At 47.3% G+C, this 20,164-nt stretch overlaps 1 protein-coding gene across 5 annotated transcripts in view; it reads right to left on the bottom strand.

Annotated features, from left to right (window-relative positions):
* Nucleotides 1-3,211: 3,211 nt before the first annotated feature.
* DAPK1 (death associated protein kinase 1) overlaps nucleotides 3,212-20,164 on the bottom strand; it is a 186,502-nt gene continuing 169,549 nt past the window's right edge. For 4 of the 5 annotated variants that reach the window (XM_076008529.1, XM_076008527.1, XM_076008530.1 and 1 more), the window contains exons 21-26: nucleotides 17,855-18,043; nucleotides 13,028-13,225; nucleotides 11,787-11,925; nucleotides 10,336-10,456; nucleotides 8,185-8,373; nucleotides 3,212-5,329 (exon numbers count right to left, since the gene is read on the bottom strand). In XM_076008529.1, coding sequence (XP_075864644.1) covers nucleotides 4,097-5,329; nucleotides 8,185-8,373; nucleotides 10,336-10,456; nucleotides 11,787-11,925; nucleotides 13,028-13,225; nucleotides 17,855-18,043 — 2,069 coding nt within the window. In that variant the 3' untranslated portion in view covers nucleotides 3,212-4,096. Of the gene's footprint in view, nucleotides 5,330-8,184; nucleotides 8,374-10,335; nucleotides 10,457-11,786; nucleotides 11,926-13,027; nucleotides 13,226-17,854; nucleotides 18,044-20,164 lie in introns of those variants that run through there. The other variant, XM_076008531.1, reaches the window with a different exon arrangement.

The following is a 20,164-nucleotide window of genomic DNA, read 5'->3' as shown; positions in this document are numbered from 1 at the left end:
ACCCTGAGGACCTTTTCACCCACCCACCCCCACCCCATGCCCACACAAGTCTTCACTGCTTTCTGATCAAGAATTGGCCAAATGGTTCCTGGAAGACATTAGCAGCTCTGACCTGGGGCGTTTCCTGGATTCCTTTCTGCCCAGTGGAGGTGGAAGGGGGCTAACTGCTACTTAAAACCACCTTTCAGGGGCGCCCTCTGGTCCACTCTCTCTGGCCAGGGCATACAGCTGGGGCAGACAAGCCTGTCCCTTTCCTGGGCCCACGTCTGGAAGATGCGGAGGATTGGGACCTTTAGCCTCTCATCAGCATGTGACTTTGGTTGCAATGGCAAAGTCTAACCTCACCCTCACGTTGCCACCCAAAGCCCAGCTACAGTCTCTGAGCCCTGACAGCAAATTCCTTAGGCAGCTGTGGAGTTGAGCCCTGGGCCTGGTCGCTGAGCCAGGGCACAGCCTGCACTCGGCTCTGTGTCCCTGTTGCCAACATAGGACTGGCACCATCGTGGGTGCTCAGCGACCCTCGGGGGAATGATGAATTGGAGCTCGCTACTCCTCCTAAAAAGCATGGCCTGATTCAGTCCTAAAGAATCCAAAGTCCTGCAAAGACTATGGCGCCATCCCATGCATGGATTCACATTGGGAAAAATAATTAACTGCAAACAAAACTCTCACTTCTTCCCCTGTAGGATGACCTCGTTAAAGGTTTTTTGTTTGCTTGGAAATAACAAGTCCCAAATTCTTTCAAAAAGCAATCTTTCACTTTTTTTATGTCCCCTTTTTGGGGGACTCTGCTTTGCTGGGCTGCTCTCCATACAGTGGGTGGTCTTGACATTACTCTGCCAACTTTTTGTTACCAGACTTTCTTAGGTTCCAGTGTTATCTTTTTAACTTCTATTCAAAAAATTGTAAAAGATACATAAAACTTACCATTTTGACCATCTTGACCTGCACAGATCAGTGGCACTAAATACACTCACATTGCCGTGCAACCATGACTAATTCACCTCCAGAACCCTTTTATCTTGCAAAACTGAAACCATCTTTTAACCCTTAATGAAAGCCTCCCACGTCTGAGCTCAGGCGTCCTGACTGCCCTCTGGGTTTCACGGCCTGGCTGGCATCAGCAGCTGTTTATGCAGGAACAGCCAGGCGGCCCTGTACTTGGCAGTGGCTTTTGTGGGATCAGCCCAGCCGGGGTCAGTAAGACTGGTGTGGACTCTGGACGTCGAAGGCCAGATGTAGTCTCATGATTTCTGTGCATCCTGTAGTTGTCATTGTGACTCCCTTTATACAAAACAGACCGCCAGAATCTGCCCAGTGTTCTGATCCCTTTCAGAAGGTGTGTGAATCCAGATTTGGGGACCCTCTGGAACTCCCACAAGGGCCCTCAAGCCTACACCCTAGAGGTTTGGGTCCTTGGGATGCTTTTGTCCATACTGGAGACCTCAGGCACCCCAGGGTGACCCAAGATTGGACTTGGTGCTGAGGAACACCCATGACACAGCCCGGGGGGATGAGGAACATGTTGCCCGAGTGCATTTCACAGCAATTGGAAGAGAAAAGGTCCGAGATTGGCTTTTCCTTCTGGCTCCCAATACCTTACATCTTCTGATGCTCACGATGGCCCCAGGAGGTGAGCTTGGTCTGGTTTCCTCCCTCCTGCAGGGGGTAGAGCCGCCTTTGCCAGACAGTTTCAGCCTGACCAGAGTTTCTGGTACAGAAGATCCCAAACGTCCCCCTGGAATGTCTCCCACGGCATTTTGCATGATGGAGCAGTGAGCTCAGTGATCCTCAAGCTCTTGACCTATGGATTGTAAAGATTCCTGAGTATGCTGCAAAATGTCAGGCGTTCAGGGGCCCCATAACCATATGAACAGGTGCATTAGGGCCCTTGCAACACTTGGCATTTGTCTGCCAGCATCCTACCTGCCCACTCCTTATTCTGCTAACAGAATCTCCTTCTTGGGGAGAACTCTTCCTCCTCCAACATCCACACAGGGTCACAGAGGCCAGGCCACTGCTAGGAACTGTATATCCCCCCGCCATTGAGATTTACAGGGATAGCTAGGTGACCCAAGCCGATCCAGTCAGAGTTCTCCTCTGGGATTTTACATGCAGATACCGCAAGAGGCAAACGCCTTGCCTCTGGTTTTCGGCCCCCCTCTGCTATATCCCTGCACTATGAAGCACTCTTTTCAAGTAGGAGAGAAAGAGGCCAACGCTTAGAGGAAGGACTTAAGACAAGAAAAGGAGGTTCCACTCCTTAAGGCAACCACAAATTCCATTTCAGTGTCATCCTTTCTGGGTGTTGCTATATGTAGTTGTTAATTTTATTCGTTAGTGAATCACGTTTACTGTGGACAGTTTGGGTGCAAAATGAACTGCAAATGTAGTTTGAATTTAAAGAAGGGCAGAAAGGTATGCATCTTCTGCTACAGGTTTCCTCTTCCTCATGGCACCATCCTCGTCACTTTTGCATAGAAACAGAAAAGCTTCTTCTGCTCCCCATTGACAAGATGAAAAGATTCAATCTGGTTTTTTTTTTTTTTTTTTTTGGTTCACCCAAGGAAAATGAAAGGGGTCCTTTTTCTTTAAAGTAAGAAGAAATGTGAAATTCATCTGGGCTCTTTTAACTTTACCGTGCCATTCCTACTTTTGGTAATAATTAAGCACCTAAAAAAATGGGTTGTTTTTCAACCCTGAGGGCTTAGGCTTAATGACTTTCTGGATTTCAGATGGGTTTATCCTATGACATGTGGGATGATGGCAGTGATAACACAACAAAGAAAGAGAAATCCTTTTGAATTAAAGTCTAACAAAAGTAATGCAACGAGCAACAGTTTATTTATTTAAAAAAAGAAAAAGAAAAAACTTAACTTTTTTACGACATCTTATAGATTAAGTAAAAATACCGGTATTAATATATATGTATATACATAGTGCATATATATATATATATACATACATATGATATAACATTAACATTACATGCTTCTCAGGACAGAAGAATTAGGGCATGTTCCCTCATCAGTTTAAAACTCTATTACAATTTAAAATCACTGAAGAAAACTTGCCTCCTTTATTTTCTGGTTTTAGACTTCAAGTTATAGGAAGTTATCAAAGCAAGATCTAAATGTGGAAACCATCTGCTATGCACCAATGACAACGGACTGCCACAAATGATGAGTCAGGGCTCTTCTGAATTCTTACACAGGTCTCCGCACCCTACAACCGTGTCAACCTTCTACCTGAGATGAGCGGGAATGATGAAGCCTGACAGCTTGTAGGTTTCGTGTGGACATTCACATTGACGTTCCAACAAAAGCAAAATGAACATGTCTTCGTATAGCAACAACACTGCCAATGAAATCACCCTGGAGGAAGACTCATGTCTCTCCTTTCCTTGCCAAACAAAACACAGACATTGCTGGGAAGAAAAAACAACAAAATTCAGGGTGAAGCACCTCTGGCGGTGATCAGCATACAGCAAGGGACAGAGAGGTAGCATTTCCTTGGTGACAGCTCCTGGCTGACTCTGATGGTTTCAAACACACCCTCTTCTGCAAAAGGCACTCACATATTGTCTGTTTATAAATTATACAGTGGGATTCCATACATGGGAGTCTCTCCTATAAATATAAAAGAGATAAGCTGAGGAGATGGTATAACAAAGGAAAGAGTATAAGAAATATACACTTTGGATAAATATGAGCTTTTCTGTTTTTAAAGGATAATCAATACGGTAGTTAAAAAAATTTCATCGAAAATTAGGAATTCCAGTAAAATTCCAGTAAAAGCAAGGTATTGGAGGACAAGAAATGGAGTCCAAAACACTGAGAGGAGCTCCACTAGCTTTTCTTTCGAATGGCCAAAGTAAAGGAGCTGTTCTGCTCTGAACCTGGGAAGACCATCCGCAGACAAGGGAATGTGGAGAGGCAGGGCGGTAGCAGGGGCAGAGGAACAGGTGGAGTTGGGGGCGGGGGGTCCCTGGGGATGTGGGTAGGAAGGAATGCCCTTGGCATCTCCAACGGGAAGGATGGGTCGCACCCCCTCGCTCTGCAGTCCAAAGAGACCCTGCCCAAGCCAGAAGCTGCCCTCACCGGGACACGACCGAGCTAATGGAATTATAGGAGGTGCCACTGTTGCAGCTTGACGCATAGGCCTCCTGGCCATTGCCATCGAGGTTGATTTTGAACACGGAGGATGCCTTCAGCAGGAAGTCTGCTGCATCCCGGCGACCCAGCTCCCTCAGTTTGGACATGAGGATGCCCACCGTGCTCTCGGGATAGGAGGTCCATTCCCGCAGCAGAGCATGGACTGGGCTGGGGAGGAAGTCCTTGGGGGCCCCGTTGTTGGTGTTGTACTTTGCCACCAGGTCGGGGAGGCCCAAGTTCATGGCGAGAAGGCACCAGTCCTTCCCCATGGGGTCGGGCGGGTCCAGCAGGCGGCTGAGCTTCCTCCGCGTGAGGAGGTTCAGGTCTGACGCGTGGATGTCCATGCCGAGGCTGGCCTGCTGGTAGACGTCATGACAGCCGAAGCACATGATGCTGCTGAAGCTCTCCTTGTAGCCGCCCATGGTGTTCGTCAGGGAGGTCTCCTTCAGCGCCTGCGCCCGGAAGAAGTCCCGCGGCTGGTAGATCATGACGGGCTCGTGGTGCTCCCGCAGCTGCTGGGGGCTCAGGTAGTGCTTGACGGTCAGGAGCCCGGGCAGCGTGCTGGCCATGACGTTCTCGATGGTGCTGCACACCGAGTCCAGCAGGAGGCAGCACTTGACCTTGTCCGTCTCCAGACCGCGCACCTGCACCTCCACGCCCTGGCCGTGGTTCACCAGCAGCACCAGCAGCTCCGCGCCGCGGTGGGCAATCTTGCAGCCGTTCACCCACAGGCGGATGTCCGCGTCGCCCTCCGTGCCCTGCTGGTGCACCCAGCGGCACAGGTTCACCTGCACCTTGTGAAAGATGCCGCACGGGAAGGGCGTGAGGTGCTCCACGGGGACCACGCGCACGCCGCCGTACACCATCGCCTCGTCCTCCTCGTCCGCCCAGGAGCGGTGCAGGTTGTCCGTCTTGATCAGGGCGGGCACGTCCACCATGGTCCCGCTGCTCAGGTCGCGGGCGCAGATGTCCATGGCGTCGAGGATCTGCAGCAGCTCCTCCACGTCGCTGTCGGGCACCAGGCGCTGGATGTCCTCCACGGTGTAGCGGCCCCGGTAGTGGTGCAGGGCCCGCGGCGTCTCCACGGACAGCAGCTTCCCCAGGACGCAGGTGCACAGCCAGCGGGGGTCCAGGAGCAGCACGTCCTGCACCGTTTCGCTCTGCATGATGTTGATCTGCCAGAGGGGACAGCAGAAGGTCACTTAGGGAAAGAGCCCTGGCCGGGCGCACCAGCCAGAGTAGGAAAGGGCCTGCTCCCAGTGACAGTGCCTGAGCAGATGTTCCAAGGAATGACCCAGGGTCATTGACACGGATGCATCTCGAAGGCCAAACGCTGTGGGGAAAAACATCCTGACAACGTCAGAAGAGAAATTCTGGAAAACAACTACCCTCGAGTCTTCAAAAAGGCCAATGAAATGAAAGAAAAAAGAAGAGAAATGGCAACCAAAGGCAATGAGTGATTCTAGACTGGATTATGGATCCCAAAATAAATACACACAGAAATAAACATAGTCATGAATGAAATTTTTGGGACAAAGGGCAAATTCTTCCATGAGAACTGCATATTCATTTTTTCAAATATTTTGCTCAAAGTCACCTTCAGAGGACTATATATTAGATCATGGTCCTATACCCATGTCGTTTTTCTGAGATGTGATCAATTATATGGTGTTATATGGGAAAAAATCCTTCTCTTTAGGAGATGAAGGCTAAATTATTTAAGAGAGAAATATTATGATGTCTATAAAATAAATGAGCACAGAAACAAAAGACAGAGGAATCAAGCAAATGGAGCAAAATGTAAACAGTTGGTCAAGTGTAGAGGAGAGGAAGGTTCATGGTACTATTCTTGCAACTTTGCTGAAGGCTTGACATTTTTAAAAAGATTTTTCAAAAAATATTCACAATATTTTATAAAATGTAAATTTTATTATTTTTTTAATTTTAAAGTTTAATTTTAGATAAAAGATGAGGTCTCACTCTCGCTCAGTCTGGTCTTAAACTACTGACCTCAAGTGATCCTGCTGCCTTCGCCTCCCAGAGTGCTAGGATTACAGGCGTGAGCCACCTTGCCTGGCTGAAACATTATGTAAATTTTAAACACCCTTCATTAAAAAGGTCTGGAAAGATATGCTGCCATGGTAACTGTTGGCCCAAGAGATGGGGATAAGAACGAGATGGGGGATGGTGACCAGTAGGGACTACAGGTTTATGGTTGTTTATTTCTTTAAAAAATCAAAGGTCACAAAGAAAAAATGTGACAAAAACAGAAGTAACTTTCCCTTTATGGAACAGTTCCCCTTCCTATCTCCCCTCCTGCCGTGAGCCGGGGCTGTGAACAGTGGCCACCCAAGGTGCCTCCTTCCTCACATGGGGGCTCAGACTCTGCCTGTCGCCCACAGGACTTTGGCACCCACAGTCGGGCCTAAGCCTTCAAGGCGCCCTCTGTCCATGATTCTGTTCAAACCTGAGTCTCGGTTGAAAACTCCTGAAGGGCAGAGCCAGTATCTATTAAGTTCTGAATATGGCATTTGGTGGAACACCATTTGCAATTGTGTCCTAAACACTGCCATCTCCTCAGGGTCACGAAAGACAGAGACTGACAATCTGGCCCCTAGAGGAGCAGAGTAAGCAGGCGACACAGCTCACAGTAAATGCTGTGCCCTGGACCAGAAAGGGCACACCAGAAGGGCTGCTGGGGAAATGGAGTGAGACCTGCAGAGCAGGTACCAGAAGGCAGGGCTGGAGGAGGGATGGGGCCGGCTAGGGCGGGGGGCCCGTGGGGTAGGTTCCCTTTATGGTCGTCCTTCTGTAAGTCTTCCTTGATTTACTCAAGTCTCAAGGGCACGCAGGAATGATGTCAAATAAGTGGATTATATGCTATGATCTAGAAAGGTGCTGGTCAAAAACAAGAAGGCAAGGGAATGCTGTGCCAAAGGAGTCTATTATTATACTCATACCATTCTTAATCTCCGCCAGGATCTTATAATCTAAGCTTTGGCCCTTTGCTTGTCTTCTTCCTTGGGCACATCCCTTTCCAGGATTCCTGAGCAGTCAGATCAGCCGGCTGTCTAACTGGGAGTTTAAAGGTTGACAAAGTCACTGCCTGAGCCTCTAGTTTTCAGGGTCACTGGCTTGTGGATTCAAGTTTAATTTTAAGAATACGAGGCTCATAGAGTCAGACCTGGCACCCGAGACTGGAGAGGCAAGCTCTGGCTGCTAATTGTCTCAGAGCTGCTTCTAGTGGTAATATTCAGATCAGTCTTCTTGGCCCAGAGTAGCTCACGCTGTCTCCGGATTTCCCCTCTTGCAGGAACTCAAAGGCTGCGCCCCATTCTGGGCACCGGCGTACGATGCCGTCAGAACAGGTTTCCCACCGCACCCCAGAGCCGAACGTAACAGAGCCAGAGCGAAGACTACCATTTTCGGGTAATTTCTGGCAGCCATAGCTTGCTGTTTTTTTTTTTTTTTTTTAGATGTGTACCGTGAATTATGATTAGTCTGTGTGTCTGTGCACTGTCTCTCTGTCTCCGTGTCCACAGACACTGTCTCTATGAGAGACTGCCTTTTTCGATGGTGAACCGGGTGTGGAGCTGGTCAGTCCACACTCTGGGAAGCAGCCGTCGTGAAGGCTGCCAGGAATGGCAGGAAGTTCCAGAAGCCCAGGGGGCGTGGGGAGGTACCCAGGGGGCGTGGGGAGGTACCCAGGGGGCGTGGGGCGGTACCCAGGGGGCGTGGGGAGGTACCCAGGGGGCGTGGGGAGGTACCCAGTCACCCAGGGCAGCAGGCGCTGCGCTCCCTAACTGAGAGAATCTGGAGAAGAAGAAACATGACAAGACAAAATGACAGCCCCTAGAGTGAGGTAGCAAAGCAGAGAACTGCAGTTCAGAGCGTCACTTGAGGCTGGATGTAACAGTCGCGCGTCTGGAAATACTGTGGGTAGCTGGGTCATTTCCCTCTGCCTCCCCCAGGCTCATGCCACCTCCAGGAGCTGGGATCCGGGACGGACGTGGGTCTGCGGGGCGCTCACCTCGCCTGTGCTGTGCAGCTGCTGAGCCACGCGCCTGAGGTCCTCCTCGCTGGCCAGGGGGTTCAGCTGGTCCTGCACGTCGTACACGAACTGCTGCAGCGACATCAGCTGGTTGGGCCCATTGAGCTTCCTCCAGGAAGGCAGCGTGGAGATGATTCTCTCACACAGCTGAGTCATGGGAGGGCAGACCTAGAACAGGCGGGCAGGACAGGTGCCCAGCTGTGGGTGTGGCTGCTGAGGAGGGGGACCCAGCTCAGAGGACACCTTTCATTCACGTGACTGACTGGATGAGTGAGTCAGCGCTTTTATGGTTGAGTACTGGGGCAGTTATTTTTTGTAGAGCTGTTTTGAATGGACCTTCGCTGTTTATCGAACCTCAAGTTTCATGGAGGCTTTTCAGTTCTACTGGTCATGTCACATAGATGGAGAGTCTTCCGAGGGTGCTTTTGGGACTGCGGCCTCCATCACTCCATCAACTAACATTCACCACCTCCTAATGCGCCGCTCACTTCCTCCTCCCTCCTTTCCTCGCTCGCTGCGTCTCCCTCGCTCCCTCACTTGCAAAGCAGTGGTCATGCCACAGCCCAGTTCAAAAATGGTCACGCACTGCCTCCTGCCTCCAGACCCCGTGGGGATGTGCTGGGGCCTCCACGGACGCAGATCCTGTCCGTGAGTTTGTGTGACCAGAGTCCTCCCAGGCCTCCCAGACCACCCCCATCTGACTCTGCCATCGTGGGCCTCAACAGGGAAGCAAGGGCATCCGGTGTGCTCAGGGGACAGGTTTTCCTGAGAGAGGAGTTTCCTGAGAATCCCTAAAGCACGCGGGGAAACAGAGCCTGGTGTTGGCAGGAGTGTTCTGGAAGGGGGTGTGTGACAGGAGAGGCAGATGCACACCTGGCCAGAGTTTCCACCCAGGCTTCAGTGGTAGGAACATTCCCGAGTGCAGGTGAGCAGTTTTACATTTTAGCATTTTTTCTATTTACCCTATTTGCCCTTTTCCCACCAATTTTTGTGAGCTTTTCAAATATTATAGATAGTAATGCTTTATCTGTCAAATACGTTGAAGAATGTTTTTTCCGAATCTATTTCACCCTTCAACTTTGTTTATTGAATTTATTTGCCAGAAAAAATTTAGGAAAACATTATGTTTCCAAATAGATACAGTTGAAAACTTATTTTCAAACTTCTTTGAAAGTTTCTGGGGTTTTCTACCTTGTTTTAAGTGTCTTCCCCAGTACCTAGTTATTTTTACAAATACATTCTCTAAATTTCCGTTTAAGATATTTATTGTTTTATTTTTTACATTTTAAATTTTAATTCATTTACTTTTATTTATTATTATTTTTTAATTCATTTACTTTTATTTATTATTTTTTAATTCATTTACTTTTAGACGCTATAGAGTGTAGGAGTCCAACTTTATTTCCTTCCATGCACATCACCAGTTGTGCTACGATCACTTATTAAATAAACTTTTCCCCCATTAAATTAAAATATCTTTGTTTTCCATTACATTTCTAGAGATACTGTAATTTACTTCTATACTCTCTAAGCTTTTCCTCTTATCTAACTGTATTTATATAGAGCCTATGTCTTATTATTTTTCCATGAAAATTTTCCAAAAAACCTAATCCCCTAAATCCCATTCAGATTCTAGCTGGAATTGTAATAAGTTTATATCACGTGGGAAAAATTAAACATTGGGTCATATCCTGTAATCCAAGAATGCAGTCTCACTCCATTAGTTCACCTATCATTTTATGCCTTTTACTTGTTTGTTAGTAACTGTTTTTCCACTCTTCTGAATTTTCTAGATATGCTACAGTAAGTCAGTTTTGAATTTCTTTTGTAATTTATTAAAGAAAATGGTTTTTTAAAAAAACCATTAAAACTGTATGGATTTCACACAATCTGAACTGGTCTACCTGTGCCCATAACAACCCTTTATCTCCAGTCATCTCCTTGTTTCTCTACTTTTCCTTCCTTGACCAAGAGCAACAGGATAAAAACATGTCCCTGCAGCCACCCCGGGCTGGGTCCTACTGTGAAGCAGTCCCCCAAGCCCAAATCCAACCAAGAGGGCAGCACAAAGGCCCAGCTCCCTGGCTCACTGGGTGGTCTGGGGCCAGGTGCCCTCCAGGGTCTACTCACCGAAACAATCTGGCTCCGTATTTCTTGCAGGTGACTTCGAAGTACCTTTATGTCCTTAGACCCAGAAGCCCCAGCATCCAGAACGAACAGCTTATTGGAAATGTGAAGATCATTTCCAAACCTGTGGGAGCAGAAGGAGCTTCCTTAGCAGTGAATCGATCTCACCAGGTCTTTCCACGGAGAGGCCAGGCTCCTACTGGCCCGAGAGGTGGGTAGGAGGCAAGGAAAGTTCTGGTGGCTTTGCAAAGGCCCCTCCTTCCCTGCTGTTTGAGGGACTCCGCCTTATCACACCACGGGAAGAGGCATGGGGACACTGGCGCATGCTCCGAGTCACCCACACAGGAGCTTCAGGTTTTAGCAAAGCTGCAGGAACAAGGCCTGGAGAGACGTCAGTTCCCCTGACACGGAAAGGCGGGGCTAGTGCGCTCACCTTACACGTTGGGAGAAGAAACACTGTTGAAAGGGGAGGAACTAAGAGTAGAGGTATGGACGCAACAGTTGCACCACTGATCTACACGTGTTAATAGAAGCCTCACATTTTTCATATCTTCATGACAATAGATGAGTGTCTCAAGTTAATAATTTAATATCTAAGTTGCTAGCATATTATATAGAGCTACAGGTTCAAACTTTGATAGACTCAAAGTAAAAATATGTATTTTATATCATGACCCCATACACACCCATATTGATAAGTGAAAAAAGTTTTACAAATGAAATGAAATGTACTCTCATCTATCCTATTCTATTCCATTCCATCCCATCTCATTTAAAAAAGATATCTGCAAATAAGGTCACATGCAAAACTAAATAAAAATAAAAAAGAGTTGGTCATGGTCCCCTAAATGAATCTCATGTCCCATTAGTGGATTATAACTTATATTTTGAGAAATACTGATTTGCATTATCATCTTAATCATGGAAAGCACGGAAACCTAAAACAGCTAGAAGCTTTCTCTGGGCAGTGGTGCTGGGAGGGGAGGAAAAGGTAGAGGACTGCTGCTTTTCATGTGTTCTTTGCTTCTATATGTTATTATGTGGATTTACTGCTTTGATAAAAACAAAAAAATAGAGGTTGTGCATCTCTAATTGGGAAATCTGAAATCTGATATGTTCTAATATCTGAAAACCTTTTGAGCACCAACATGATGCTCAAAGGAAATGCACATTGGAGCATTTCAGATTTAGAATTTTCTTATTGCGGACATTCAACCATTATGTATATGCAACTATTCCTAAAAGCCAAAGAAATATGAAATCTAAAACATTTCTGGTCTCAATCATGTTGGATAACAGATACTCAAGCCATACAACAAAAAAGTCAACCAAGGAAAAAGGTCTTTAATTCCTTTCTGTAGTTCATGTGAGTTCTGTTGTATTTTTCACACCCCTGATTCGGTTCCTTGGGTAGTAGGCTGTCACCTGGGCTGGAGACCCAGCAGCCCCCTCACCTGTTCCTGATCTCTTTCAGCAACGATGTATCTTTGTCATATCCAAACTCGCCTCCAGCTGGGCGAGGAACGTTCATGATGTCAGCATGGGTAGCCACCAGGACAACTCGGAGTGGGTTCTTCAGCTTCCCACCAAAGGCTGGGGGCAGAGAGAGCTGCGTTATGAAGCGGGTCCTCCTACCTGGCTGGCTCTCCTGCCCAGGGCAGGGGGCGTGCTGGCCTCATGCCCAGGCCATCTCTGCAGGTGGATGGGCAACCTGCCGCGGACACGAGGGCCCCATGCCCACCGTGCAGTGTGCCCTCTGGAAGTCCCTAGGCCCGGCCAACAGGAAGATGAGCCTATTTCCTGGGCCTCAAGGAAAATCGCTCAGAGTGGACCAGACCTGACCCCAGACTACAAAAGGCAGCTTCTCAGGCCTTCCTCCAAGTAGCCCCAATCTGCACATGAGGGACACTCTTTACAAGACCAAAGAAAGGCCCCTGAGTGCAGCAACACCACCGGGATGGCTCAGAGAGAAACGGTCCGCAAGTCACACAGACAGCCTCCACTTATGGGAGTGTTTAAAACAAAAAGCCATGAACAATAAAAGAGAAAGAAAGAGGCAAAAATGGCAGCATCTTGAGGGGTATTAAGCCCAATTTATTATTAAAGGCTTTTCTGGGAAAAAAATTGACTGCTAAGGATTGCATTTCACCAGGGAAGGCTGCTTCTCTTGTTGTATGTGAAGAACAAAAGAAGTTTATTCCATGTCATCCTCTCCTCTAGGAACGAAGCTAAGATAACACATTCAGGCAACACCATCCTGTCTCATCAGTTCTTGACGGACCTGCAGGAGGAAGGAGAGCTCCTTCTGCTGATTAATTCTGTTCCCTTTAGGCAAAGGGGCAGCAGCCATCTGAGCAGGGATTCCATTCTGCACCCAACAAAATGACCATGGCTGGAAAGCGTAGAAAGAATCTGAGAAATGGCTCTAAATGACTGGCTTGGAATCGGGCCTTTGAGGCAGGAACACACAATCGTGATACAAAATCTTTCTACAGAACACTGGGAACGGCTGAGCCCCAGGAAGCTTTCCAGACTGGAAGTTTCCTAGCAGGAGGAGCCACAGCTGTGGGATCTGCACGCGGCCGGGGTGCAAGGCCTGCACCAGCGGCAGGAGCAGCGCAGGAGCCTGGAGGGAGGAGGCGATGCCCGCCGGCAGCAGGAAGGACACTCCCTCGCCCACGGGCACTTAGCTCACCTATGGGTTCTTCGACTGGGACGAGGGACTTCAGGAAACTGAGCCAGAAAATCACTTGGTTCAGCTGGATCTCATAGGGCTCTTCTAGACTAAAAACAATGACATGGATTGACGTGGGATCATTTGCAGCGAAATAGTCATAACAGCAGAAGTACACAGGATTTCCAGAGAACTCCCACACGCTGAAATCGCCAACTCCTGCAGAAAAAGAAAAGTGGAGATTCCCATCCTGAAACACCACCGCTGAATTTCAACTATAATTTTTCTTGGCAATCCAGGGGTTCCAAGGAGGGCTAGTGATGTCCATGGCATTCATCTGTCTATGTAACGAACATCTTGCCATGATTGCATACAGTTTGTCCCCACTAAAACTCATACTGAAATCTAACTCCCAGTGCGGCAGTGTTGGAGGTGGCGCCTAGCAGGAGGTGTTTAGGAGGGCGGGTCACTCATGAAAGGCTTGGTGCTGTTCTTGTGGAGGTAAGTGAGTTCTTACTCTCGTGAAAGTGTGTTAGCTGTCACAGGAATGGATTTGTTCCCATGAGAGTGGGTGGTTATGAAGCTGGTTTTGATGGCATATCCCCTGAGTCCTAAGCAGCTATAGCATGGTGCCATTTCAGAGTCTAGCACCCACGGACTCCATCCTGCCATGGGCCCAACAGCCCCTGCATCTCCGCAGCCCTGAGCCCCACTGGTATGCCCAACCTGCAGCCACCTCTCTGTGTGGCTACTGCTGCCAGCGCTGGAGTATGAGCTCTTGGCAGCAACCCTACTGTACACTTGTTTTCACGCACCTTGAGACAGAACCCCTCACCCAAAGCCAGACCACTGCAGCCACCCCCAGCAGGCTACATACAGCTGCTGCCACCGAAAGCAAGCCCACTCTACCAGCAGCAGGACTGTAGCATAGCCGCTGTCACCCCCACCCAAGCATTCTGCTGGGATCCTGGGGATTGCCCTGCCCCTGCTTACCACAGCCAGCACCTACACACACCATCAGGGGACCTGAGGACAGGTTTGCCTGGCCTGGCTCTATCTCTGCCTCAGTGCCCAATTATGCTGTCCAAGAGCCTTGGATTGCCCAGCCAGTCCACCACCATTGGTGCCTGAGCACTCCCACTGGAAGCCTGTGGTCAGGCCCACCCAACCGACTGCTACCACCACAACTAACACGTACCCATGTGCGTCACCTGCGGGTCTGGGTACTGGCCTGCCTAGCCCATTGCAGCCACTGCAACACTACTTGGAAGCCAAAGAGTTGTCCCCCTGTTGCTACTGCCATTGCTGATGCCATGCCCACGGTCCAGGGGTCCAATAACCTGCCTACCTGCCTAGCTTATCACTGCCACTCCCAGTACCTGAGCCCAAGAATTGTCCCACCTGGGCACACTAACACCAGTACCAGCAGACATTGCCTTGGGGACCAAGGACAGCCATCCATGCTCAGTTCACCACTGCCACCACTGGGGACTGAGGACTAGCCCATCTGGCATCCCTGTCCCCATTAAAACTTAACCACTGCCTCCACTGACAACCACACCCTAAGCCACTGAGGAAATCACAGACGCCACTGGTGCCATTTATGGCCAAAGAAACCACATAAGGACTACACTACCTTCACATATCCAGAAACAAAGCCCAAGTGCCCAAAACACTGTAGTACTACTTCAGGGAAAAGTCCTCCCCTATGAAAACAAATCCAAAAAGTTGGAAGACGTGACTATTATACCAGATGCACAGGTATCAATGTAAGGACACAAGAAATATGAAAAAGCAAAGAAATATAATTACTTTCCAGCAACAGATTCCAATGAAAAAGAAACTATAAAATCCCAGAAAAAGAATTCAAAATAATAATATTAAACAAGTTCAATGAGATACAAGAGAATACAGAAAAATAATACAAAAGGATTAGAAAGACAATTCCAGATATTAATGAGAAATTTATCAAAGAAATAGATATAAGAAAGCTGAAAGCCTTTCCTCCAAGAACTAGAACAAGACAAGGATGCCCACTTTCACCACTCCTATTCAACATAATGCTGGATGTCCCAGCCAGAGCAATCAGGCAAGAGAAAGAAAGAAAAGCATCCAAGTTGGAAAAGACAAAGTGAAACCATCTCTATTTGCTGATGATGTGATCTGTATCTAGGAAAACCTAAAGACTCCACCAAAAAAACCTCTTAGATCTGATAAATAAGTTCATAATAAATAAGTAAATTTGTAGGATAAAAAAAGCAACATATAAAAACCAGTAGTATTTCTATACACTAATACTAAACTAGCTGAGAAAAAAATAAGAAAGCAATCCCACTTACAATAAAAAATAAAATACCTAGTGATAAATTTAACCAAGGAAGTGAAAGACCTCTATGAGGAAAACGATAAAAGACTGGTACAAGGAACTGAAGAGGACATAAACAAACGGAAAGACATCCTATGGTCAGGTATTGGAAGAATTAATGTTATGAAAATGACCACACTACTCAAAGCAATCTACAGATTCGATGCAATCCCTATCAAAACACCAATGTCATGGGGCATGGTAGCTCCCATCTGGAATCCCAGCAATTTTGGGAAGCAAAGGTGGGAAGATCATTTGAGGCCAGGAGCGTGAGACCAGCGTAGGCGACACAGTGAGGCCCCATCTCGACAAAAAATTAAAAAATTAGCTGGGCATGGTGGCATGTGGCCTGTAGTCCCAGATACTCAGGAGGCTAAGGCAGGGGAATCGCTTGAGTAAGGAGTTTGAGGCTGCAATGAGCTATGATCATGCAACTGGCCTCCAGACTGGGTGACAGAATTGAGACCCTGTCTCTGAACAAAAAACAAAACAAAATGAAACAAAAAACAAACCCCAAAACACCAATGTCATTTTTCATAGAAATAGAAAAAAAACGACCATGTAATTCATATGGAGCTAAAAAAGAGCCTGAATAGCTAAAGTAATCCTAAGTGAAAAGAACAAAGTTGGAGGCATCACACTATCTGACTTCAACATATATTGCAAAGCTATAGCAACCAAAGCAGCATGGTATTGGTAATATCACATACAGACATATAGAGCCATGGAACAAAATAGAGAACCCAGAAATAAACACATGTATTTATAGCCAACTGATTTTCAACAAAGGTGCCAGAACACAAATTGGGTAACGATTACCCTATTCAATAAATAGTACTGGAAAAATTGGGTATCTACATGTAGAAGAATGAAACTGAACCACTTTCATAATATTAATATAAAAAAATCAACTCAAGATAGATTACAGACTGAAATTATAAAACTACTAGAAGAAAACATAAAGGAAACACTCCATGACACCAGTCTTGCAAAAAATGTTATGGTTAAAACCACAAAAGCACAGACAACAAAAACAAAAACAGACTAACGGGACTATATTAAACTAAAAAACTTCTGCATGGCAAAGGAAACAATCAACAGAATGAAAAGACAACTTTTGAATGGAAAAAAATATTACCAAACTATTCTTCTGACAAAGGATTAATATCCAAAATATATAAGGAACTCAAAGAACTCAACAGTGAGAAAACAAAAAAATCCCATTTAAAAGTGGGCAAAGAACATGAATACACATTTCTGAAAACAACACATACAAAAAGCCAACAGATACATAACAAAATGCTTAACACCACTAATGATGAAGGGAATGCAAATTGAAACCACAATGAGATGTCATCTAATCCCACTCAGAAAGGCTGCTATAAAAGAAAAAAAAGGAACAGATGCTGGTGAGGATGCAGAAAAGGGAACTCTGATGCACTGTTGGTGGGAGTGTGAATTGGTATAGCCACTGTGGAAAACAGTATGGAGTCCTCAAAAAACTAAAAATAGAAGTACTGTATAATCTAGCAATCCCACTGCTGGGTATTTACCCAAAGGAAAGGAATCAGTGTATCGAAGCAATACCTGCACGCCCATGTATTTGCAGCAGTATTTACAATTAAACCAGACATGGAATTGACCTGAATGCCTATCAATGGATGAATGGATAAAGAAAATGTGGCACTGTATGTCTATAAAATACTACTTGGCTATAATAAAGAATGAAATCCTGGCATTTGCAGCAACATGGATGAAGGAACTGGAGGTCATATGTTAAGTGAAATCAGCCAGGCACAGAAAAAATAAACACAGCATGTTCACACTCGTATGTGGGAGATAAAAAAAAAATAATTTTATGAAGACAGAGAGTAGAATGATAGGTACCAGAGACTGAGAAGTGTGTGTGTTGGGGGGTCGTGTGTGAGGAGAGGTTGGTTAATGGGCGTAAACACACGGAAGGAGTAAGTTCTAACGTTCAACAGCAGAGTAGGGTGACTGTAGTTGAAAACAATGTATTGTATATTTAGAAGTAGCTAGAAGAGAGGACCTGAAAGAAATGTTTCCAGCACATAGAAATTATAAATAACAAATGCTCAAAGTGAAGGATACCCCCAAAACACCCTGATATGATCATTACACATGAAATGCACGTAATAAAATATCAGGGGCAATCCATAAATATGTACAAATATTATTAATTTACTTAACAATCATTTATCAAGTACCTATGGTATGCCAGGTGCTTTGCTAGGTGCTTTGTCAGGTGCTTTTCTAGGTGCTGGGGATACCCGGGGTTTAGTTTTACTTTAGGAGAGGAAGGCAGCCCAGCTGCGGTCCTGCCTCGCTCCCTATTTCTGTGTGCCTTGCATTTTCTTCCAGGTGTGACACATGCTGCCTGGGACAAGCTGACTTTGGGGAATGACTCACAGCCATGTCAAAGGGAAACCCGAGGTCCTTCCCTAGGGGCAGGCAGGGCGTACCGTTCAAATAGGCGTTCTGGATGTCGATGGCCTTGGTGGACTGGTCATCGGCCGAGCAGTGCGGGTGGTGGGACGGGGCCACGAACACCTCCAGCATCCCTTTGGTGAGGCCCGGCTCGAACATCATGCTGCGGCTCCTCACGCTCACGTTCTCGCAGCCCGGGTACAGGTTGTTGATGCTCACGGAGACTGCAGGCCAGAAAGGACGCAAGTGAGCCCTTGCCCAGAACAGCGAGTCCTGCTGTCCCTCCAGGCCCTGCCCTGTCCCCAACGCACTCTGGCTTCAGGCGGCAAGTGTGCTGGGCAGCAGCGATTCCCAGGGGGGCTGCCGGCCTCTTCTGTTCTCTCCACCTCCCCACAACTCTTTCCTGCCCCGCTCTGTGTCCTGAGAGGCTGGCCCTAGGGGCTGTGTCCCCAGGCTTGTTTGCCATTTGGTTTGTGGCTGGGGCCAGCCAAGGGGAGGCCCTGGAGAAGAGGGAGGAGAGGAAGGTCGGGAATTTCTTCCCTTCTTGCTTCCCGCTGCTTCTCTGATACTAGCTGTGTCTCTCGGTGGCTCTGGCTCCCACTGGGTGGCTTCTCTCTCTAATACATGGGATTATGTCACGTTGAATGCAAAACGACTTTGACAGTAGGAGACCCTGGCATTAAGAATGCTGAAACACATGACCCCAAAGTTTTCCTTTTTGGCAGGGCCCGGTGGCTCATGCCTGTAATCCCAGCACTCTGGGAGGCCGAGGCGGGTGGATCGCTCAAGGTCAGGAGTTCGAAACCAGCCTGAGAGAGACCCTGCCTCTCCTAAAAATAGAAAGAAACTAATGGACCAACTAAAATATATATATATACCAAAAATTAGCCGGGCATGGTGGTGCATGCCTGTAGTCCCAGCTACTCGGGAGGCTGAGGCAGGAGGATCACTTGAGCCCAGGAAATTGAGGTTGCTGTGAGCTAGGCTGACGCCACGGCACTCACTCTAGCCTGGGCAACAAAGTGAGACTCTGTCTCAAAAAGAAAAACACACACACACACACACACACACACACACACACACACACAAGTTTTCCTTTGTAAAGTTCCCGGAAGGCCTTTCAGCAACTCTAGCAGCAAGTCTCCATTTGTGGCCTTGAGATTTTAGCATCTCCTCTCTGCCTGCTCATCTTCCCTGTAATAATGAGGGAGTGGGCATCAGCACGTAGATAGGTTTTAATCACGTTGTTTGCTGCTCATTGCATTTACTTTTACTCTGGCAGTGGTGCTGGGTTTCCATTTATGGTAAGGATGTAACTGTTTTGTTTTCAAATCAACATATTTTAGTAAGTAAGCAAAAGTGGGTCAGTTTAAAGGAAATACTATGTAATAATGGAGGAACGGGCGTGAGACGAGGGGACAGCAAGGCCCGCGTCCCCTGCGTAGGGAGCAGAGCCCAGGCTTGCCCTGCACGGGCCCAGGGCTTCCTCAGCATCCCGGCTCCTCGCCGGCCCACAGCCTTGTCTGTCTCCTCTGCCACCAGCGCGGGGCAGGCAGAAGCCGTCTGTCTGCCTCAGGGCCTGGCCTGAGGTGGGTGCTCGGCCTGTATCTGTGAGTCAGTGGATCGGGAATAGGTTCAAGGTGCAGAACTGAACCACGAAGGACCAATGGTTCACAATGAATTCCACAGACATTGCAAGGCGCTGAGGAAGAGACCATTTCACCTGGGCGATCCGACCTTTAAAATCGGTGATCCACACACAGAGGTAAGCCCTTACGTAAAACCAAATATTTAAGACTGAAGACACGGATGATGGGAATATCCAAAGGATGGGACAAGCAGACCCCAAGGGCAGGGCTGGGTGCCAGAAAAGGAGGAGGGACAATGGATGTCCCTCCTCCTTTGGATGGGAAGAGTTATTCTTAACACAAACACACATACACACCCACACAATTTCTGATTAAAACAGCAGAAATGTTGGCAAACAGGAAGGTAAGAAGAAACAAAACGACTTAACCCTCAAGGTCAACATGGCCAACATTTCAGTGTATTTCTCTGCAGAGCATGGCCCAAGTCTGACAAAAGCTAAGGGGTTTTCCAAAAATGGGTCTGTCCACTTAGCTGTGACCTGGAACCTGTGCCTGGATGACCACCTGTCAGGGACAAACCCTGTTTTAGTGCCACGTGGCCAGGTGCTAGCTGAGTGGAGCAGACGCTGTTTGGTGATTTGCAGCCCTTCCTCCTCCTTGGTGACAGCTTTCATTAGGAGAATGAGAGGTTAGGACAGGGTTAGCATATGGTATTATTAAAAGAATAATTTCACAGGGAAAACACTGAAATCACAG

This window comes from Microcebus murinus, chromosome 12 (assembly GCF_040939455.1).
Source record: "Microcebus murinus isolate Inina chromosome 12, M.murinus_Inina_mat1.0, whole genome shotgun sequence".
Classification (NCBI taxonomy): domain Eukaryota; kingdom Metazoa; phylum Chordata; class Mammalia; order Primates; family Cheirogaleidae; genus Microcebus; species Microcebus murinus.
The sequence above is the reverse complement of the archived record's forward strand: the minus strand, read 5'-3'. Positions and strand labels throughout refer to the sequence as shown.